This window comes from Amblyraja radiata, chromosome 4 (genome assembly GCF_010909765.2).
Source record: "Amblyraja radiata isolate CabotCenter1 chromosome 4, sAmbRad1.1.pri, whole genome shotgun sequence".
Classification (NCBI taxonomy): Eukaryota; Metazoa; Chordata; class Chondrichthyes; order Rajiformes; family Rajidae; genus Amblyraja; species Amblyraja radiata.
The window spans coordinates 23,992,855-24,017,578 of NC_045959.1; the positions used below are offsets into that span (position 1 = coordinate 23,992,855).

The following is a 24,724-nucleotide window of genomic DNA, read 5'->3' on the forward strand; positions in this document are numbered from 1 at the left end:
TTCACCACCCTTGCGCAAAATAAATTCTTCCTCATCTGCATTTTGAAGGTTTACCCTATTATTCTGAGGCTATGTCCTATGGTCCTAGACTCTCCCATTACTGGAAACATCCTCTCCACATCCACTCAATCTAGGCCTTTCATTATCTGGTGGGTTTCAATGAGATCCCCCCTCATTCGTCTAAACTCCAGCAAGTACAGGGCCAGAGCCATCAAACGCTGATCATACATTAACCCGATAATCCCCAGGATCATTCTCGTACATTTCCTTTGAAGCCTCTCCAACAACAGCAGAATCCATCCAGCCCCCACCACTACCCTAAACTACCAGCCCTCATCCCACCCACATTTCATCCAGTCCCCCGCCCACCCTAATCCACCAGCCCTCTCCCCACCCACAATCCATCCAGTCCTCACCCTCACTTCACCCAAAGCCAACCCAACCCCCAACAATCCCAACCCAGAACTAATCCTACCCTTGTCTACTCAACTCAATCTACACCTCTTTCTTTCTTTTAAATACTTCCTCTGGCTTTGTGGAATTCTCTATGACAGAGAGCAGTCAAAGCCCATATCAGTCAAAGCCCAATCATTAAATATAATCAATGAGGACTTAGATATTGTCCTACAGACTAGAGGGATCAAGGGAGATGGGGAGATGGGCAGTTTTGGTCCCCTAATTTGAGGAAAGACATTCTTGCTATTGAGGGAGTGCAGCGTAGGTTTACAAGGTTAATTCCCAGGATGGCGGGGCTGTCATATGCTGAGTGAATGGAGCAGCTGGGCTTGTACACTTGGAGTTTAGAAGGATGAGAGGGTATCTCATAGAAACATATAAGATTGTTAAGGGTTTGGACACGCTCGAGGCAGGAAACATGTTCCTGATGTTGGGCGAGTCCAGAATTAGGGGCCACAGTTTAAGAATAAGGAGTAAGCCATTTAGAACGGAGATGAAGAAACACTTTTTCTCACAGAGAGTAGTGAGTCTGTGAAATTCTCTGCCTCAGAGGGCAGTGGAGGCGGGTTCTCTGGATGCTTTCAAGAGAGAGCTAGAGAGCTGTTAAAAATAGCGGAGTCAGGGGATATGGGGAGAAGGCAGGAACGGGGTACTGATTTGGGAAGATCAGCCATGATCACATTGAATGGCGGTGCTGGCTCAAAGTGCCGAATGGCCTGCTCCTGCACCTATTGTCTATTGTATTCTATTGTAAAGCTGGAACAGGGTATTGAATTTGAATGGTGGAGTGGGTTAAAAAGGTAACATGAACTACCACTGCTTAAAGCAGGAGTCAGTTTGCCCTGCAACCTGACTTATAACTGCATGAAATCCAGGAGACTGTCTGGTCAAGATAAATTAATATCCAGACCAAATTGATCACAGACAATCTAAGTGCAGACTGAGTCAGAGTATTTGTAGCTCTCTCCATGTCTATTCCCATTCCAAAAGTATTTGCAGAATAGCAGAAAGGCTTGCTGCACATATGGTGCTATTGATCAAGAACAAAGAACAAAAAAACAAACCATGCCAAACAGGGTAGAAAACTGAGTTGGACAATGCGTGAACTTTTTATTAGGACATACAGTGCCCTCCATAATGTTTGGGCCAAAGACCCATCATTTATTAATTTTCCTCTGTGCTCCATAATTTGAGATTTGTAATAGAAAAAATCACATGTGGTTAAAGTGCACATTGTCAGATTTTATTAAAGGGTAATTTTATACATTTTGGTTTCACCTTGCAGAAATTACAGCTGTGTTTATACATAGTCCCCCCATTTCAGGGCACCATAATGTTTGGGAGACATGGCTTCACAGGTGTTTGTAATTGCTCATGTGGATTTAATTGCCTCCTTAATGCAGGTATAAGAGAGCTCTCAGCACCTAGTCTTTCCTCCACTCTCTATCACCTTTGGAAACGTTTATTGCTGTTTATCAAAATGAGGACCAAAGTTGTGCCAATGAAAGTCAAAGAAGCCATTATGAGACTGAGAAACAAGACCGAAACTGTTAGTGACATAAGCCATACCTTAGGCCAGTGGTTCCCAACCTTTTTTAGCTCATGGCCCCCTTGGGCTCTTTAATTTTTCTGGGCCCCCCCCCCCCCCCCCCTGACATTATTAGCGGAAAAAAGGTGGCCCCCTTCATTGAGCCTGTGGCCCCCTAAATCCCCAAATTTTTCTGTGGCCCCCTTGAAATTTGCCATGGCCCAGGTTGGGAATCACTGCCTTGGGCTTACCAAAATCAACTGTTTGGAACATCATTAAGAAGAAAGAGAGCACTGTTGAGCTTACTAATCGCAAAGGGACTGGTAGGCCAAGGAAGATCTCTACAGCTGATGACAGTCTCTATAATAAAGAAAAACGCCCAAACACCCGTCTGGCAGATCAGAAACACTCTTCAGGAGTCGGGTGTGGATTTGTCAATGACCACTGTCTGCAGAAGTCTTCATGAACAGAAATACAAAGGCTACACTGCAAGATGCAAACCACTGGTTAGCTGCAAAAATAGGGTAGTCAGGTTATAGTTTGTCAAGAGGTACTTAAAAGAGCAACCACAGTTTTGGAAAAAGGTCCTGTGGACAGATGAGATGAAGCTTAATTTATATCAGAGTGATGGCACGAGCAAACTATGGAGGAGAGAAGGAACTGCCCAAGATTCAAAGCATACCACCTCATCTGTGAAACACGGTGGTGGGGGTGTTATGGCCTGGGCATGTATGGCTGCTGAAGGTAATGGCTCACTATCGTCATTGATGATACAACTGCTGATGGTAGTAGCATAATGAATTCTGAAGTGTATAGACACATCCTATCTGCTCAAATTCAAATAAATGCCTAAAAATCGCATTCTACAGCAAGGCAATGATCCCAAACATATTGCTAAAGCGACAAAGGAATTTTTCAAAGCTAAAAAATGGTCAATTCTTAAGTGGCCAAGTCAATCACCCAATCTGAACCCAATGAACATGCCTTTTATATGCTGAAGGGAAAAGTGAAGGGGACTAGCCCCCAAAACAAGCATAAGCTAAAGATGGCTGCAATACAGGCCCGGCAGAGCATCACCAGAGAAGACACCCAGCAACTGGTGATGTCCATGAATCTCAGACTTCACGCAGTCATTGCATGCAAAGGATATGCAACAAAATACTAAACATGACTACTTTCATTTACATGACATTGCTGTGTCCCAAAAATTATGGTGCCCTGAAATGGGGGGACTATGTATAAACACTGCTGTAATTTCTACATGGTGAAACTAAAATGTATAAAAATAGCCTTTATTGAAATCTGACAATGTGCACTTTAACATAGAAACATAGAAAATAGATGCAGGAGTAGGCCATTCGGCCCTTCGAGCCTGCATCGCCATTCAATATGATCATGGCTGATCATCCAACTCAGTATCCCATCCCTGCCTTCTCTCCATACCCCCGAACCCTTTAGCCACAAGGGCCACATCTAACTCCCTCTTAAATATAGCAAATGAACTGGCCTCAACTACCTTCTGTGGCAGAGAATTCCAGAGATTCACCACTCGCTGTGTGAAAAATGTTTTCCTCATCATGTGATTTTTTTTTTTCTCTATTACAAATTTCAAATTGTGGAGTACAGAGGGATTAAATAAATAAATGATGGGTCTTTGTTCCAAACATTATGTAGGGCACTGTACCTGATCGCCCCTAAACCTGACACATATAGTAGGCTTGCATGGAAACTGGGTCTGCTGGTCAGGTTCCACTGGCTATCTTTTGGTAGCTACATGAGAAATACATGAACGAAAAATACCAAAACCATCTTTCTACCAAAAGCTAACTTTATTATTCTAGTTTCCTGTGTATAAGAATTTAAGTAAAAGAATCACGAGAGCATGAAAGCAGAATGCCAGCATTGAAAAAACTAGGGTGACTTTACTGGGGTGATGCCACAATGAAATAAAGTCACCCCAAAGCCATTTTGAATAAATTACAGATGGAGTTCTCTTTGCAGTGTGTTTGTGGTTCTACACTGGTATAGGTGATCAAGGCAAATCATTGTGCATGTGTTCATGTGGGATAGGGGGAAAGTGCTGGATGAATTCCCATTTTCAATTTGGAATCAATAGTCAATAATTCACATCATCAATTATAATTTGTTGTACTATACATAACATAATTGCACAGAGCAATATCCATTTTTTTTTTAATGTCCTTGCCAAGTACATACCTCAAGTGAATACTGAAGCATAACTGGCATTTAAAAAAGGCTCACTAGTTCTTACTGATAATCTGATGACTTGCATTACCACAAGTTAATATAGTCTACATCTATTAAAGTGGAACCCATATTATTAATCAGATTCCTTTATCTCTGTTCTTTCCCAATCTTAACAAAGCTCTAAACAACAGCTAAATTCGATATTGTTCTCATTGGTGCTGGAAACTGTTACCAGTGCTGCAATTTCAAGGCACAAAGGTCACAGTGTCATCTGTGGTAGTCACATTACTTTAGCTATCACATTAACTGGATCGTGAATAGAATTAGCATACATCATCAAACAGAACTGTATCCAGCAATACTTAACCTGGTGAACATACCCCAATCTTAAGTGTAGTCACTGAAAACATATTTTACATTTTAAATTATAGAACATATCTTAATGGATAAAGAATGATTAGCTATCAAAACACAAGGGAAATTAAGTGCTCAGAAGCATGCATTGATTATTTTAAATTATTGTCTTGGAACATAATGCATCTTTGACTCACTTTCGGATTTGGTATGCTTTTAGTGAGCTTTAGCACATTTACAAGACTTATGGACTATAATTACAAGGGAATTCAGGTAATAGACACATCAGTTATAGGTAACGTGCCTTAACTGGACAATTGCATAAAGACTTGCAACATGCTCGCCACTTGAGCGAACTTATCAATAAGCATCAAATAATATCACTTAATCCCAAGCCTCCAGGATTGCTAAAGTAATGATCAATTTATAAAATGAGTGTTGTGAGGGAGAGAGTTATATTCAAGGTTAAGTAGATTCTTGAAGTCATGTCACACTGTACATCTCATCACAGTTGGGAAGCTGCCTGTGAACCAGAACTTATATTTCCTTGACTGTAATTGTCCATCTTTTTACATGCATCATCTTTCACAAAACATTCATATGTTTGCAATGGATTTTCAGGAATCAACACAATCTTTCTTAAAGGTGGAATGAGAGAAGTTGTGAAACAAAGAAAATGATGCGAGTATAGACTTACGTACCAGTATGCGTGCGGATGTGAGCAAGAAATGCCAGAGAATTGCTGCTCTTGCACACCTTCCCACAGTACTTGCAGACGTTTCCTCGATTCTCCTGCCGCTCACAGTTTATCTGCTCAGTGTCTTCCACGATGTACTTGTTTACTTCCCTCAGCATTTCCTCATGCTTCTGCTTTATGTGTACAAAGAGGTCCTGCTCTGAATCAAAAGGTGTGCTGCACTTGACGCATTTGAAGGTAGCTCCACCCTCAGGCAACTCTTCCACGCTCTCCTGTTCCATCCTCTGGTGACCAACACTGGCCAAATGCTGATGCAGGTTACTCACTGTGTAGAAGGATTTCCCACACAGCAAGCAGTGGAAGTGTTTTTCTGCAGAAGGATGCTTCATAGCGATGTGGACATTCAACCCATTGATACCATCAGCTAAGAACCCACAGTCTTCACAGCAAATACGTTTTGGGTCCTGCAGCAAGGCACCTTTGGCTTTCCTCTTCCTTGCAGGCTGTGAAAGATCTGTCTTGTAAATCGCAACAGCCCACTCGCTGGGTGAGATTCCATCCACTCCTTGGCTATCCTCACTAGTGTCAGTGCCCTCAGGTTTTTCAGTCAATGACTTGTTCTTTAATCGGACAATGGAAGCATCAAACTCAAAATATTTTTGCAGTCCTTTAACCTGGAATTCCATCTTTCGAAGGTCATCGCTTGAACTCTCAGCTGCTTCCACAGTGTCACCGTCCAGGTCTTGTGTCACTTTATTTGCATCCACTGTCTTCTCACTCACAATTGCTTGGCCTTTATTTTGAGCTTCTTCAGCCTCTATAACCTGATTACAGTCTGCCTCATTTTGCCCAGGCACCTCCGTTGTAGCTGGAGCAGCAATGTCTTCACAGCTGTTCTCAACTTGCTGCACAAGGTTAACTTGAATGTTATCCAGATTCCTCTCTGGCTGCTGAATTCCTGTGACATTCGGATCTCCATCTTCACTCTGTTCTGTAGAGTTACCTTCACTGCCTCCAAGGAGGGATGAAGGTTCCACTCCCAGCTTTGCATCCTCTGGCAAACCACTGTCACTTAACATGTTTGCATTTGGATCAACCATTTCACTTGGTCTGCTACTCAAGTTCACAGTCGATTTAACATCATCTTTCGGACTATCACTTCCTTGGGATCCCGCTAGTTGGTCATCCACTGCTCCAGTCTGAGAAGCTTCAACTTGTAAATCAGTGTCATTGCTTGTCGCATTAGTTTCCTGCACTGTGACTGTGTCTACACGCCGACTTGAATTGCCTTCCAGTGGTGCATCACAAACCTGATCGTGAGAGTTTTCCTGTTGCACTGACTCAACTGAAGCAGAATTCAAATCTCGGGAATGACTCTTGGCGCCTGGGCAGGTGGTATCTGCATTTAACTTTCCAGGTTCAACTTCAGCACAATTCTCTGAATTCTGCACTGTGGGTAATGTCTCAACAAGTTCTTCTTGGTTAACCATCTCAATTTGGAAGGATTTTTCCTCCGTTTCTGTCGACTCAAACACAGCAGTCGTCTCTTCATGCTCATAAGTTACCTCCTTGCTTTCTGGTAATCTCTCAGGTTCAATGCTTGATGCAAACTCCTGGGTAGCCTCTAGAGGAATTTCTGAAGCTTTCTCCCCCTCATCGCTTCTCCCTTTAAGTGTAGAATTCTCATTCTCTTCCTTCTTATTCCCATCGTTTGCCGCATCAGTTGGTGTTATGGATCCACTCATCTCAGGTTGTCCTTTAACATGATTTAATTTAAGGTAGGATTGACTTTTGAGCTTATGCTTTTCTGTAAAAGCATGTCTCATCATTTCCCGTCTAGTGACAGCATAGTAGTCACAGGCCATGCAGTAGTAGTCAAAATCCTTTGTGTGTTTGCGCTTAACATGCAATTCCAGAGTAGCTTGGGAATAAGCCACAAAACCACAGTACGCACAAGTAGTGGCATGGTTTCCTTTGAGTCGCTTTGAACTTGATGAACTGCCATCCTGCCCCGTACTATTTGATTCCACCTCAAGAATTGTCTCTGGCCCTTTTTGCTCATCCACACGCGACTGATTTTGGACTGACGTTACACTCTCTAAATTTACACGGGTACAGTTTTCAACGACTCCAGCTTGCCCATTTACTTCAGTAATCTCTGGAGTTGAAACTCTGTTGCTTTGCTCAACGCAATCAATTGCAGGAAGTGCAGGAGGATCAGTTCCAACCGTTTGAGGATTTTCCTTAATGTTGTCAGGTGTGATGGCTTTCCTACAGATCTCTACAGGCTTGGAGACATCAGCGCGATTTTTGTGTTTCTTTGTGTTGCAGTGACGGTCCATGTCTCCTTTGGTGACAGTATAGTAGTTACATGCCTTGCAAAAGTAGCTATATTGATGGCTGTGTTTCCGCCTTATGTGAATGTTCAGGTTTGTCACACTGGAAGCCAATAAACCACATTGGGGACACGTTCTGGAGATAGCACCTTTTGGCCGCTCTTTCTTCATGCCTTCTGTTATCGGAAGAACACTGTCTTTTTGAACATTTTCCACATTGGTTGCATCACCTTCTGATATTTCCCAGGTTACAACAAATTCCTCTTTGGATTTCGAAGGCTCAAGGACCTGGACGCAGCCTTTGTCTATCTCACTATTAACATTCCCCAAAGCCCCAGTAGTCTTTATAGTTTTTTGGACATCCTGGATATCGATGGACACCTCTTCCACACATTCATCCACTGATGGCCCTAGGTTTCTTTTCTTAGCATTCTCAATGTGTCTACTCCGTTTAATATGTTTTTCCATAGCTTCTCTGCTAATCGTGTAGAGGCTACATACTTTGCAAAGAAATCGATACTCTTGTGCATGTCGGAGTCTTATGTGCTTCAAAAGTACAGTTGCTGATCGAGCTTTGTAAAAGCAGCTTTTGCACTGCAATTGATGCCTACTATGTGTTGAACGCCTCAAAATGTTACCTGCAACCACTCTGGCTATAGAAGGTTTCTGGGGATCTCTTAACGAAAGGCCAGATCTTGGAATGGCGAGTTCTCCATTGCCATCTGAGATGATTTTAATTAGATTTTCTTCCCTCGGCTGTTGATTTGCAATTTGTTCCAATGTGTTCTCTTTCTGTGGTGGAAGCAGTTGGCTTGTATGCTGCTCAGAGCCTTCGTGATCAACGAGATCCTCTTCCAGTGCAAAGTGCAGTCTGCATGTTGAGCAGTAAAAGGCCATTTTGTGTTCTTGGCTCATGTGCTCCTTCAGAGCCCCTTCATCTGTGGTCACAAACGTGCAGAGCCGACAATCAATTTGAGAGAAATTTAATTGATGCCTATTGCTTTGACAATGCTTTTCAAAGTCACCCTTTGTGACACAAGCATAGCCACACGGTTGACAGTGGAAGTCCATTTCTTTTGTGTGGCGCCTCTTTATGTGAACCTCCAACCCTTTTCTGTTCTGAAACACATGACTACAGTAGGAGCAAGTGCGAAGGGCTTTGCGGTCGGCCGGGCTTAGCTTTATTTCAGGGTTCTCAAGGTTGGGGCCTTTATTATCTCCAATGTTGGTAGATGGGGACACGAGGTTTTGAACCTGGGACGTACTTTCTGTGTTGTTTTTAACTAGTGTTGGTTCATGAAGAACAACTGGTGTAGTTGTTTGGTCTTCTTCATTTCCATTTGGGCAACTTATTGTAGAAGACTTCTTGTTTTCTACATTCACATCATCGGTTACCATTGATGAGGCTGCATCACCAGGTTCCGCTTCATTCTCAGGTTTATCGTCATGTTTGTCTGTTGCTCTGACATTTTTACCTTTCGATTTTACACCCCCGTTTCTCTTTCCAGGAGGTTTGCCTCTACTTGGCTGGAAATCAGGAATAACCTCTCTACGACGAGGATGCCGGTCTCTGCCTTGGCACTTATCCTTTGTCAAAAGACTTCTTCGTCCTCTAAGGTTTTGAGAAAGCCTCTGTTTCCTCACCAATTCATGGGAAAGCCCACTTCTCGTACGCCGAATATGTTCAGAGTTGTCCGTGCATCGCCCACTACGTGGTCTCAAACCACTAATGATACCTTCTTCAGAGCACTTTAATCTTTGTTTGCCAACCTGTTCCTTGAGAAGATGAGTTGGCTCCTTTACTCTTCGTGAAGTTCTTTGGGGCATTGTTTTTCCAGCACAGCTATCATCAAGCTCTGCTCGTTCATCTGTTTTACTGGATGCAGCTTCTTCACAGTGATCATTACCTGGACGCTTGGATTTCTCAAAACACTTTGCACTTCTGTTATTCTTCTGCGCAGAGCTTTTGCTCCTTGTTCTTCCCAAATTTTCGGGTTTCTTGCTCAAATTTAAGTCATTGGAATTAATGCATTTTGCTCTGTCCACTTTGCCTTTTGAACCAGATTCGGCGGGAGGCCTCTTTTTGGAGAGCAAATGTATATATCCACCTCGTGCCGCAAGATTCTTACGGCGGAGGTGGGTTTTCCCATGGCAATGGGTTTTCAGTAGGTTTTCATCGTAACATCGGAAGCCACACAACTCACAGCTTAAACTTTCTTTTTGCACATGATTTTGTTTGAGATGTGCCTGCAAAGCTGCTCCACTCTCTGCCTTGAATTTGCACTGAGGGCAAACATGGGCTTTGGACCTTTTAGAATGATTCTCCTTAATGTGTTTGTCCAAGTCATAGCGCGAAGGCAACAACAGGCCACAAAGCCTACAGTTAAATCCTTCCTTTGTGCCTGTATTTTTCCTTGTGCCTTTCGATAGCTTTTTGTGGAGAATTGAAGAAAGGTGCTTTCTATGGCTCTTCTTTGATAAGCTGGTAACATTACAGATCTCACAGACAAGATCATTGTCATTGAAGTGAAGTTGCTTTGTGTGAATTTTTAGTGCAATTTTGTTTCTCGCTGTAAAGTTGCAAGAGGCGCATGGCAGAGCTGCTCCTGCTTCAATCTTGTTAGTCTGATTCTGGCAAACTCCAGTTTGGTCTTCTGCAACTCCCTTGACATCATTTTGCACTTCACTGGTATGCATCTGAGATTGCTTCAGGTCAGATGGCAGAATTGGCAGTGAATTGGTCTCTGCGACCACAGTGTTCCTGCTATCGTGCGATCCTTCCAAAGTGTCAAGTTTTATTCTTTTGGCCGGAGGGTCACCAGCAGATGGTTGCTTGCTACCTTGTGTCCCGATATTACTTTGATGTGCATCAGAGTCCACCTTTAATTCCAGATCACCACTGCCACCCAAGTCCTTCGCATCTTCAGGCCCAGTGGTTGCACCTTGCCTGCAGTTTTCGCTCACCTCACTTTCTGGATCTTCAACCAATGCATGTGACACCTCCATTCCCTCGCTTTGTTCTTTGCGCTTGGTTGACCACTGATGAAGAGCAGGCACAGAATCTTTGGATCCTTCACTTAAATCCATTGGCGCGGCATAAGATTGGACAATTTCATGTTGCTGGCACAGAACGTCAGTGGAATAGAACAACTCTCTCCGTTCCTTTTAACCTTAAATGTAACAAGAAAAAAAAAAGTTATACAATTGTGGTCCAGAAATTTAAAAATAGGAACAAAAATTACACACCACACAAGCTACATTAACCAAAAGAGTAAATGGAACCTCTAAGATGAAGTTACTTTTTTTAATATTTGTGTTGGGAGGGTCATTTCTAATGTACAGAAATGTAACGGCGATATTTTGTCACTCACCGCATAGAGAAAAATTGCTTTAAATCACAACACTTGCGTTAACAGTGGATGTGCATTCAGAAGAAAAATATTAATGCACCATAGTAAAAAATGACAATAAATGGGCTCCACTGTGTATCTTTCTGCTCATGAATGTCTTCATTTATAGTGCAATAGTGTGTAATTATTGCAAAGTATATTGTTGAATTCTGAAGTAAAAAATTATGGGTTGTCAGAAGATTCAAAAAAGGAATCCAAATGAAGAGAGCTAGGTATGCCATGGCTACCTATATAATACAATATTTATACAAGTGATCGCATCTGCATTGCTGTGAAGATGCCCTGCATAAAGCACTCACACAATGATGAGACAGTGTGGCACTGGCCTCTCTGTTAGCAAGGGATGTTAATGATTGCACAATTAATGCAAAGACACCTGATGGAATGTGAATTGAGTAAATTATTACTCAAGACAAAATGTGACGTTTCAGATGGTTGTGGTTTGTACTTTGGAATCTTCTGATAAGGTTAGGGAATTGTGAATCTGGGGAATTCTCTGCCTCAGAAATATGTGGAGGCCAATTCTCTGGATGTTTCCAAGAGAGAGTTAGATAGAGCTGTTAAAAATAGCGGAGTCAGGAGATATGGTGAAAAGGCAGGAACGGGGTACTGAATGTGAATGATCAGCCATGATCACAGTGAATGTCGGTGCTGGCTCGAAGGGACGAATGGCCTACTCCTGCACCTATTGTCTATTGAAAGGGTTAATAGAGCAGTGCAAAATCAAATGTGGAAAATTAGCAGAGGAATCCCATATATTCACATACACAGAGACATGGATTTTCTGGATGCATTTTGATGTGTTGCAAACAGGAAACAAACCATTGTGTCTCCAGGGAGACAGTAGGAGTGCATATAGTTCTGCTATAGGGAGGTTGCACTGCAGTCGAGGTCACGACCCGTGACCCATACTGTTGCCACGCAACGCCTTCTGGAGTACACACTGTGAACGTCAGGTAAGCACTTACTATGGCTGCCAGTACAGCGGGCCCTTCTGTCCCAGCATCCGGACTCCACGCTGACTGGTTCCACACTCGTGGACCCCGGGCCGTCTTTCCCCGCTGCCGGGGGGGTGGGGGGAGGGTCGGGGTGCTGGTGCATCGCGGTCAGTGACTCTAGGTAGGCGGAGGGACCAGAATGTCCCCAACTCTGCTGCAGCTGACGGGGACGTTGCCGGGTTTTTGTCCCTGTGTGTCCGCTGCCCGGAGCCACGGCCCTGCTCCACCCAGCCCCGTGTGTGGGCGCTGCCGACCCACCGCCCGTGACAGTGCGGCCCAAAGCGGTAGACGGGGTGGAGGGCGGCTGTGGCCGGACAGCGTTGACTCCTGGGGGAGAGTGGGGGCTGTCCCGAGGGATGCGCTCCTTCGGCCGCTTACACCTTGGTGCTCGGGTTCAGAGCAAAGATACTAGAGCATTTGGTTCAGAGCGCTCAGTCACCCTCCACAATTATTTACAGCGCAAAAATATACCATTTTGGCGTTTTTTAACAGGTAAGAAAGTACACGTTTCATGTCTTAACAGTGTATGCCAGAGGCTGCCATGTCCTCCAGAAGGATTGAGCGGCTCCGTGCGTCATGCCCTTTGCCGATGACCTTACGTGCAACCCCCCCCCCTGTAGTGTGTGTTTCCGTAACACAAATTTGACATAACGCGAGTGAAGAATTTGGGAGCATCATTTGCATTATGAAGTCTCAATCGTTTGTAACTCAGAATTGGAGACCACTTTAAAGTTACTTTGGGAATTGACTATCAGAAAATAAGTTGGCTTGAATTGAGGCAGTACAGGGAAAAAAGCATTTCCACAGTAATCAGCCCCATTGTCTCTTATGGACGTAGTTGCTACTTTAACCTATTGAATTTGTCAAGCAATCACATCTATTGACATTTGCGCAATGATACTCTATTAAACAATATAACATAACTCCTTTGGTATTTTAGCTTGCAGTAACAAGAATAAATGTTTTGCTCTTGGAAAGACGTGTATTTTGGATATTCTGCAGGATAAATAACTTTTTTACAGTACTACAAAGCTTGTTACTTCAAGTCCGAAACTCTCAAATCCCTAACTCCTTTTCTCCCATTGACAGAATTATTTTTGTAACGTAATTTTCTACAGCAAGAGATTTCTTAGGAATGCAACTATTGCATTGTAGCAGAACTACCTGTGCATTATTTGCTCAGAAAATCAATGCATCATGATAAATGTACTGATAGATGTCTTTATGATTAAAACAACTAACATTAAGGGTCATGTATTCAAACCAGAGTAAGCAAGAGTATACCTTCATAATTGAACCAAAGGGTTTGATTCTCGGTAATTTATTTCAAACACAGAGAGAAGTTTATTAAACTGTGCAAGTAATTCACAAGTTGAGAGGTGTTACTGCACTTAGTCAACTATATACAGTAGACTATGTAATCTTGCTGACATGATCTATGCTTAAAGCCGAGTTAACCAACAGTTTAACTACTTTCACAAGGCGATCTGAGGATATCATTCAAGGACAAGTGACAACTAACTGACGGCCATTGCAACACCAATAAGTCATTGAAATAATACCAAAGGTACTGGGTACAACCAAGAGTTTTATATAAATCTAAACTAAGTTTGCAACTTCACTCAATTATCTTTCCATTAGACAGATACTAAAAGCAGAATGTGCAAGTCCTGCCTGTTCATGGCGGAACTTCCACCCGCTATTTCCATGTTGGTCACATGGGACCACAGGGAAAAGGAGTTGCCAGTGCAAATCTGCCTCGCAAAAAATATCAGCAACTCCACCCTACTAATCTTGTGCAGGTAGTGGAAACTACCTGCAACCTCCGGCAACCACCTGCAACCTCCAGCAACCACCTGCAACCTCCAGGAACCGCACGGAAACATCGGGTGGGGTGCAAAGTCTCCAGAGGTTTCCGTTCAGGTTTCCTAAGTGAGACAGGGGCATTAGAAGATAAAGGGGCCTGCACCTCAATTGATCTTACAAGGATTCCGACCACAAAACATCGTCTATTCCTGTTCTCCAGTGGTGCTCGCTGATGAGCTGAGTTACTCCAGTACTTTCTTTTGTAAACCAACATCTGCAGTCCCTTGTGTCTACAAGTTTAGTGGGAAATATTTTTGCTTGCTTAAGTGGCATACATATTGTAGACAGAAAAAGCTGGCGTAACTCGGTAGGCAGGCAACATCTCTGGAGAAAAGGAATGGGAGACGTTTCGGGTCGAGACCCTTCTTCAGACTCGAACACAAAACATTGTAAGAAAGGTGGATGAGCTTAGAGTCTGGATAGACACCTGGAAGTATGATGTTGTGGCGATCAGTGAAACATGGTTGCAGGAGGGCTGTGATTGGAAACTAAATATTCCAGGATTTCGTTGCTTCAGGTGTGATAGAATTGGAGGGGCAAGAGGTGGAGGTGTTGCATTGCTAGTCAGGGAAGATATTACAGCAGTGCTTTGGCAGGATAGATTGGAGGGCTCATCTAGGGAGGCTATTTGGGTGGAACTGAGAAGTGGGAAAGGAGTAGCAACACTTATAGGGGTGTATTATAGACCGCCAAATGGGGATCGAGAATTGGAAGAGCAAATATGTAAGGAGATAGCAGATATTAGTAGTAAGCACAAAGTAGTGATTGTGGGAGATTTCAACTTTCCACACATAGACTGGGAAACACATTCGGTAAATGGGCTGGATGGTTTGGAGTTTGTAAAATGTGTGCAGGATAGTTTTTTGCAGCAATACATAGAGGTACCTACTAGAGGAGGGGCAGTGTTGGACCTCCTGTTAGGAAATGAGACGGGACAGGTGGCGGAGGTATGCGTTGGGGAGCACTTCGGGTCCAGTGATCACAATACCATTAGTTTCAATATAATTATGGAGAGGGTCAGAACTGGACCTAGGGTTGAGATTTTTGATTGGAGAAAGGCTAACTTTGATGAGATGCGAAATGATTTAAAAGTAGTGAACTGGGACATTTTGTTTTATGGGAAGGATGTAGAAGAGAAATGGAGGACATTTAAAGGGGAAATTTTAAGAGTACAGAATCTTTATGTCCCTGTTCGGTTGAAAGGAAACAGTAAAAATTGGAAAGAGCCCCGGTTTTCAAGGGAAATTGGACATCTTGTTCGGAAAAAGAGGGAGATCTACAATAATTATAGGCAGCATGAAGTAAATGAGGTGCTTGAGGAGTATAAGGAATGTAAAAAGAATCTTAAGAAAGAAATTAGAAAAGCTAAAAGAAGACATGAGGTTGCTTTGGCAAGTAAGGTGAAAGTAAATCCAAAGGGTTTCTACAGCTATATTAATAGCAAAAGGATAACGAGGGATAAAATTGGTCCATTGGAGAGACAGAGTGGACAGCTATCTGCAGAGCCAAAAGAGATGGGGGAGATATTGAACAATTTCTTTTCTTCGGTATTCACCAAGGAGAAGGATATTGAATTATGTGAGGTAAGGGAAACTAGTAGAGTAGCTATGGATACTATGAGTTTCAAAGTAAAAGAAGTACTGACTCTTTTGAAAAATATAAAAGTGGATAAGTCTCCAGGTCCTGACAGGATATTCCCTAGGACATTGAGGGAAGTTAGTGTAGAAATAGCCGGGGCTATGACAGAAATATTTCAAATGTCATTAGAAACGGGAATAGTCCCCGAGGATTGGCGTACTGCGCATGTTGTTCCATTGTTTAAAAAGGGTTCTAAGAGTAAACCTAGCAATTATAGGCCTGTTAGTTTGACTTCATTGGTGGGCAAATTAATGGAAAAGATACTTATAGATAATATATATAAGCATCTGGATAAACAGGGTCTGATTAGGAACAGTCAGCATGGATTTGTGCCTGGAAGGTCATGTTTGACTAATCTTCTTGAATTTTTTGAAGAGGTTACTAGGGAAATTGACGAGGGTAAAGCAGTGGATGTTGTCTATATGGACTTTAGTAAGGCATTTGACAAGGTTCCTCATGGAAGGTTGGTTAAGAAGGTTCAACTGTTGGGTATAAATGCAGGAGTAGCAAGATGGATTCAACAGTGGCTGAATGGGAGAAGCCAGAGGGTAATGGTGGATGGTTGTTTGTCGGGTTGGAGGCAGGTGACTAGTGGGGTGCCTCAGGGATCGGTGTTGGGTCCTTTGTTGTTTGTCATGTACATCAATGATCTGGATGAAGGTGTGGTAAATTGGATTAGTAAGTATGCAGATGATACCAAGATAGGGGATGTTGTGGATAATGAAGAGGATTTCCAAAGTCTACAGAGTGATTTAGGCCATTTGGAAGAATGGGCTGAAAGATGGCAGATGGAGTTTAATGCTGATAAATGTGAGGTGCTACACCTTGGCAGGACAAATCAAAATAGGACGTACATGGTAAATGGTAGGGAATTGAAGAATACAGTTGAACAGAGGGATCTGGGAATAACCGTGCATAGTTCCTTGAAGGTGGAATCTCATATAGATAGGGTGGTAAAGAAAGCTTTTGGTATGCTAGCCTTTATAAATCAGAGCATTGAGTATAGAAGCTGGGATGTAATGTTAAAATTGTACAAGGCATTGGTGAGACCAAATCTGGAGTATGGTGTACAATTTTAGTCGCCCAATTATAGGAAGGATGTCAACAAAATAGAGAGAGTACAGAGGAGATTTACTAGAATGTTGCCTGGGTTTCAACAACTAAGTTACAGAGAAAGGTTGAATAAGTTAGGTCTTTATTCTCTGGAGCGCAGAAGGTTAAGGGGGGACTTGATAGAGGTCTTTAAAATGATGAGAGGGATAGACAGAGTTGATGTGGATCAGCTTTTCCCTTTGAGGCAGGTTCGTTGGTATAATTTAAAAATAAATTGGATAGGCATATGGATGAGAAGGGAATGGAGGGTTATGGTATGAGTGCAGGCAGGTGGGACTAAGGGAAAAAAGTTGTTCGGCACGGACTTGTAGGGCCGAGATGGCCTGTTTCCGTGCTGTAATTGTTATATGGTTATATGTTTATATGGTTATCACCCATTACTTCTCTCCAGTGATGCTGCCTGTACCGCTGAGTTACTCAAGTATTTTGTGTATATCTTTGGTTTAAAGCAGCATCTGCAATTCTGAGGCCCAGCAAGAGTCTCCTAGTATACTAAAACAAGGAAGTTTGAGTGAGTTAAGAAAGCATTGATGATCGGTCTAGTACTTCTTAAAGGGGCAGTACTGCTCTTGATTGTCATGGTGAGCTAGGCATGACATTTATTTCTACGTGTGTGGTGGGGCATGAAAGAAGGGAAATATTATCAACCACGTTAGTAGGATTAAATGACATATCAACAATCAACATCCGCCTTCACATAACAGAGGCCTCCTACTGAGAAAGGTTAAAAACGAATGGATGTTATGATGGGTATTCATCGTTCATTTTGACAAGCTTTTAACATTTTGGAAATATCAGCAGCAGTTTACATTATTTTAATGAAAAATGCCTTATGGATTCATCAAGAAAATTGATTCATCAAGCCAAGCAAGTTGGATGGACAGAAAAAGCAGACATCAATCAGGTGTAAAAGCTTATAGTTACATGAATAAAGAAAGCACAACAACATGAATAGTTTGTGATTATTTCTCAATTGCACATAGAAACATAGAAACATAGAAAAATAGAAAATAGGTGCAGGAGTAGGCCATTCGGCCCTTCGAGCCTGCACCGCCATTCAATATGATCATGGCTGATCATCCAACTCAGTATCCTGTACCTGCCTTCTCTCCATACCCCTTGATCCCTTTAGCCACAAGGGCCACATCTAACTCCCTCTTAAATATAGCCAATGAACTGGCCTCAACTACCTTCTGCGGGAGAGAATTCCATAGATTCACCACTCTCTGTGTGAATAAAGTTTTCCTCATCTCGGTCCTAAAAGATTTCCCCTTTATCCTTAAACTGTGACCCCTTGTTCTGGACTTCCCCAACATCGGGAACAATCTTCCTGCATCTAGCCTGTCCAACCCCTTAAGAATTTTGTACGTTTCTATAAGATCCCCCCTCAATCTTCTAAATTCTAGCGAGTACAAACCGAGTCTATCCAGTCTTTCTTCATATGAAAGTCCTGACATCCCAGGAATCAGTCTGGTGAACCTTCTCTGTACTCCCTCTATGGCAAGAATGTCTTTCCTCAGATTAGGAGACCAAAACTGTACGCAATACTCCAGGTGTGGTCTCACCAAGACCCTGTACAACTGCAGTAGAACCTCCCTGCTCCTATACTCAAATCCTTTTGCTATGAATGCTAACACACCATTCGCCTTCTTCACTGCCTGGTGCACCTGCATGCCTACTTTTAATGACTGGTGTACCATGACACCCAGGTCTCGTTGCATCTCCCCCTTTCCTAATCGGCCACCATTCAGATAATAATCTACTTTCCTGTTTTTGCCACCAAAGTGGATAACCTCACATTTCTCCACATTATACTGCATCTGCCATGCATTTGCCCACTCACCCAGCCTATCCAAGTCACCTTGCAGCCTCCTAGCATCCTCCTCACAGCTAACACTGCCCCCCAGCTTCGTGTCATCCGCAAACTTGGAGATGTTGCATTCAATTCCCTCGTCCAAATCATTAATATATATCGTAAATAGCTGGGGTCCCAGAACTGAGCCTTGTGGTACCCCACTAGTCACTGCCTGCCATTGTGAAAAGGACCCGTTTACTCCTACTCTTTGCTTCCTGTCTGCCAGCCAGTTCTCTATCCACATCAATACTGAACCCCCAATACCGTATGCTTTAAGTTTGTATACTAATCTCTTATGTGGGACCTTGTCGAAAGACTTCTGAAAGTCCAGATATAACACATCCACTGGTTCTCCCTTATCCACTCTACTAGTTACATCCTCGAAAAATTCTATAAGATTCGTCAGACATGATTTACCCTTCATAAATCCATGCTGACTTTGTCCAATGATTTCACCACTATCCAAATGTGCTGCTATCCCATCTTTAATAACTGATTCTAGCAGTTTCCCCACTACCGACGTTAGACTAACTGGTCTGTAATTCCCCGTTTTCTCTCTCCCTCCCTTTTTAAAATAGCAGAAACACATAATGGTATCTTTGATTCTGAACAGGTGAGAAGACAAGTCCTGAAGTAACTTAGCAGTTCAGGCACATCTCTGGAGAACATGGATAGGCAATGTTTTGCGGTAGGACCCTTTATCAGACTTTAATGGGGCGAGTAAGCTGGAAAACAGGTGAAAACAGGACAAAACCTGGTAAGTGATCTCTGGATACAGGTAAGGTGGGTTCGATTGCAGATAGGTAGACAAAGACTAGAGATTAAAAGGAGACAAAGATAAGAAGACTGAAATGTAAAGCCAGAGAGAGGGAGCCCTAAACTGGACTCCTAGGCTTGTTTTTGGTACTCATTTTTAGACTGTGCTTTAACCCACAACCTGCTGACTCAATGTCAAGAATGCAACCAAATGAACTGTGGCTAACATTATAATTAGAGCCAGGATGTTTAGGCACTAATAAACTCTGAAATAGGCAGGCAAAAAGGTATAATAAAATTACAAAAAAGGCACGAAAAGGCATTTATTTACAAAAAAGGCATAAAAGGCATGTATTTCCACCACCAAAATATGGTTAAAAATGATAATATAAAGGTATACTACATTAAATGACCAAAGTTGCCTGGTTGCACATAATTACTAGCATTTTTTTTCAAATTAACTGGTGTAAAACTATGCCGTCTAACAGACAGAATATGCTTCAGTTGTAAAAAACTTAATTCTACCTGAGCTGAGGTCACTGGTGCATACCCGAAACAAGCTACAGACTCTCTATTCATGTTGATATCGTGTGCATTACAATTACCTTTGAGAACTTATATTTATATTTATATAACTTTGAGCTATATTTTATATTTCTTCAAGATTTTTGTTAGCTAAAATCACTCTCTCACATTTTCCTTGTATATCTTTACCTACATCGCCAGGAATTTTACGGATATCGTCAGTTACTTTGTTGAAAACCTGCAAGTTATTCTCTAATGTTTTGCCACATTTCTCAAGGGAAGTGATAACTTGTGGGAAGTTTGCAAAATTGGAAGCAATAAACACAAGATCGCGGTGGAGGGAATGTACCCCACCTAGTCAAAACGCGTTGAGGAGCTAGCAGAATCTGAGATGCCATTTTCTTGAACAACTGCACACGTGACGGTGCTTTGAGGAAGATTTTCTTGACATTGGAAACTGGGCAATCGACATTTGGAAACAAGCTACGTATGTGCTCAGCAATTCTATGAAGTCCTTGAGCTAAGCATGTCAAATGCAACATTTTGGGGAATAAAGCTTTAAGAGCACAAGCAGCTTTTTTCATGTACGGAGCTGCATCAGTCACAAACAGAAGAATATTCTCGTGTTTTATACCATCTGGCCAAAGTACAGCAAGTGAAGTTGTAAACAACTGAGCAATAGTTGAGCTGTTTGACTTCTCCAATACTTCCGATGTCAACAAATACTCCTTTGATTGTTGACCTGCCTCCAGTGTACCGATGACCACATTGGCAACATATCTCCCCACAGCATCGATTGTTTCCTATATTGAGATCCATATTTTGTTGCATGCAACTTCATCTCTAATTTTCTGCACAACAATGTTGAAGTTGATGTAAACATAATTTTTCCATAATGATGACTCGCTAGGTAAATGTTCCTCTGTGAATTTCTCTAAAAAACCTCCGAGAGATTTGTTTTCCAATTTCCACAGTGGAATTCCAGCATCAATGAATGCCTTTTCCAGCATCTGCAGTTCTTTCTTAAATAGATCTTGGAGAAGGCTGAACCAGCGGGCAGCGGCACAAACGAATGAACGACCGACGGTGGCGCCCCCGGTTTTGCACCGGTGGTGGAAATGTTCTTGTAAGTTATACTATGTTAACATGTTAATAATAACATTAATATTAACGTGTTAACATAGAAAACGTCATGTAAACACGGTACAATTAGAGAAAATAGCACGATCTTTTAGCAAAACGGCAAAAAAAGGCTGATTTAGGCACTCGATCGTGGAAAAGGCATTATCTTGGTGAAATCATCAAAAAAAGGCATGAAAAGGCACGTGGCATTTATGGCAAAATCCTGGCTCTAATTATAACCAAAAGAAAGAGGGTGGGAGGCGTGGATTGTGCTGGTGAATACACTTACACTAACATTGTGGAACAGAAGATTTTCTAGAGAATAGCTTGTTTTATAACCAAGAGTCCAGCAGATGTTGCTTACAGCACCTACAAAGTTTCAGGGAATTACTGCAATGTTCTGCAAACATTGCCATCAATAAAGATTGTACAAGCCTGCTCAGACCTACTTTGGAAAGAGATTAAATATTACTTGTAAAATATGAAATACATTTGAACTAATAAGCAAAAAATTGCAGTGACCAGAGTAATGATTTAAATAATTGCTGTTAACTGGTAGGAGAGATGTGTGCTCTGAACCAGAGTTGGTGAGACATAGATTAAGTTATGTGTCCTTTGGCATATTAGTATTTATGCTGCAAATTGCTGAGTTGGTCGAAAATATAATTGATGAATCCTTAAAACTGAATGTCTTATAGTAAAATCTGCTGAGTACAGAACAATGAAGAAGCTGGGAAGGGGAGCAACTGTAAACTATAAATTTGTTAGGCAAGGTTATTACAAATAACAGTAAGGCGGATGAAACCAAAGCTGATCATTCATTCAAATTGCAGTACAGGGTTAAAGAATTGAATGCCCCCCTGCTATCCTAACTTCCTAATGTGTCCCTTCATTTAAAGTTATCTTGCCGATTTAATTAGCCCTGAAGTAAACCAGGATTTGTGCAACTACAGATAGAGACTTGTTATGGAATCTGAGAGCTTCACTGGGGAATTAGCATGAAATAAAGAAAATGGCTACCTGCCAGTTCGATGTCATGAGGTGCAGGCATTTATAGATTACCACATACATTGAATGATGGGGTACAGAACCAAAATCCTGCAGGGTCTTTTCATTCAGCTCCTCTACAAATGAGCTACTGCAAAGAAGTTCTCCTCAGCTTCCTGAGGGCATTCCAATAGCAGTAGGGTGCTGCACTCCTGACAGCAGCCCTATTCTCCATATCAGTGTTAGCAATTATTCTGAGCCACTGATTCCAAACCTAAAGATGAGGTATTATGTAAGCAAAACCGTCAGTAAATGGCACCGACTAATTTAAAAAAAGAAAACAACTGGAGTAGGGGCAAAGGAGATTCACAAGTGCAATCCACAAATCTAAAAAGGTTAACCGATCAAGATTGATGAAATGACAGGTTACTTTGTTTGTGTTTTTGGTTATTTAAAATCACATTTTAGCAGTATTTGAACAGGGCCACTGGGAGAAGTAAGAAAGTAATTTTGTGTTTACCAAGAGGACAGATAGGCCATGGGTTGGAAGCTGTTTCCAGAGATTTGTGAGGCCGATAAAATGGAAAACAACTGGATGAATGAAACAAAACACAAAATTCTGGAGGAACTCAGTGGGTCAGGCAGATGCTGTGGAGGAAATGGAAAGGTGGTGTTTCGGGCTGGAATCTTTTTCGGACCGATTGTATTAGGGGGAGAATGCTGGAAAAGAGAGGTTGGGGCAAGACAAAGACTGGCATGAGATACTCTCCCCCTTCATACTATCTCTGACACCTTTCTCCCCTTTGTTGATTTCTCCATCTTCATGACAGGGGACAGACTATCGACCGACGTCTACAACAACATCATCGACTTCATCGGGGCTGCCTCCTGCACCTGAGTAGAATTCATTGTTTTCATTAACTTCACCATTACGTTTCACCCTGCTCTCAAATGTATCTGTATTATCTCTGACACCTCTGCCCCATTTCTTAATCTCTCCCTTTCCATCACAGGGGACAGACTATCGACTGACGCCTACTACAAACCTATCAACTCCCAGTTATCTGGACGACACAACCTCCCACCCTGTCTCTTGCAAAGACATTATCCTCTGCTCTCAGTTTCTCCGTCGCCGCTGCATCTACTCCCAAGATGAAGCTTTACATTCTACGACATCTGAGATTTAGCAAATGTGAATTCCCCCCTGCTCTCATAGATGGATCCCTCACCTGCATTTCCTGTGTTCCACAGTTCTGCTCTCACTCCCTCTTCCCCCCAGACGGAACAAGAATAGAGTCCTCACCTTTCACCCCACCAGCCTCTGCATCCAACACATCATCCTCGAATCATTTCAGTCACCACCAACATGATGGATGGCAGATAGATGGAGACAGTGACAAAGGACAGAAGTACAAAGAACATAAAAAGGTATCAGAACAGGAGAGAAAATGAGTGAAATGTAAAGCCAGAGGGGGGGATATAGGCAGAAAGGGAAGGGAGGAAGAGGGCAAAGGAGAGATAAAAGGGAATGAGGGACTTTGGGCTGGAAGATTAGTGTACAAAGAAAGGAAAAGGAGCAGAGTGAATGCATGGGAAATAGTGGGAGAAATTAGTACAGACTGGGATGGGGGCACACAGGAAAGAGAGGCAGGGTATGAGGGTTGAAATTGGAGAATCCAACATTGAAATCGGAGAATTCAATGTTCATACCATTGGGTTGTAAGCTCCCCAAGCAGATTATGTGCTTTACTGAATAGAAGATACTACAGTCTTCCTTGGGGAGAAGATACATTTCTTCTTTATAAAGGACAAAAAATTAGAACGTTTTAAAGAAACAAGACCGCAACATTCTGTAATATCCATTTCTTTCTCTAAGTGCGGGCTGAGGAGGATGAAGTAAAAGATAATGTGGCTAATCTCAATCTTGCACAAGCACCAAGACAAGTTCTTAATTAAAAATAGCAAGCTCCTCCTTGTTTTCGACATGCTTCCTTTTACCACCACCTAAAACATCACAGATAAGGGGTGAACATCTTATGGAGAGGGAATGGTCAGCTGGATGCTGAATGGCTATTAACTATAGCAAGAGCATATAGAACTGGGGCAACGATTCAAGATAAGGGGAACTAATTTTAACACAGGCAGTTGCGAGCTCTCTGTTCCAGAGGGCTGTGGGTGCTCGGTCAATGAATATGTTCAAAGCAGAAATCAATAGCTTTTTGATATTAGAGGAATCCAGGGACATGCTGATCAAATGGGATAGCTTGCTTTAAGTACATTGATTGGCCATGATCTTATTGAATGGCAGATTATGCTTGAGGAGATGTGGCCACCTCCTGTTATTTCTTTTGATCTTATACTTGTCTTACGTTATTTTAGAATGCATTTGCAACCTTCGCTGAGCAACATCTCTGCCTCGAAGTCACAGGATCTCAGTGAATATCCACCCAAAACACTTGAGCACAAAAATCTATGCACAGTCAGCCACTTGCAGATGATTAAACCAAGACCACACAGCTCTCTTGAGTGAACACAGTAGATCTTGTGTCATCATCCAGCAGAATAGGGGAGTTATCTCCAGCACCCTGTCACTAACCCTCATTCAACATCACTAAAACACATCATCTGGTCATTATCACACTGGGAGTTTGCAGAGACAAATTGACTGGCATGTCAGATTCAGATTCAAATTCAGACTAGTTTATTGTCATCTACACCAGGGCGCAATGAAATTCCTTGTTCACATGAAGCTCATAGCGTAAACAAAAAAGTATATATACGGTAATGATTAATATCACAATAAATAAATAAGTGCAAAACAGCAGAATGTACAAAGACTGTAATGCAAAAAAAAATTAAAGTACAATAATAAAAT

General features: G+C 42.2%; 1 protein-coding gene across 2 annotated transcripts in view; it reads right to left on the bottom strand.

The window, feature by feature from the left end:
- Window positions 1–24,724, bottom strand: part of znf407 (zinc finger protein 407) — a 527,544-nt gene that overhangs the window by 469,748 nt on the left and 33,072 nt on the right. For both annotated transcript variants that reach the window (XM_033019073.1, XM_033019074.1), the window contains exon 2: window positions 5,248–10,749. In XM_033019073.1, the coding sequence (XP_032874964.1) occupies window positions 5,248–10,666 (5,419 nt within the window). In that variant the 5' untranslated portion in view covers window positions 10,667–10,749. The remainder of the gene's footprint in view (window positions 1–5,247; window positions 10,750–24,724) is intronic.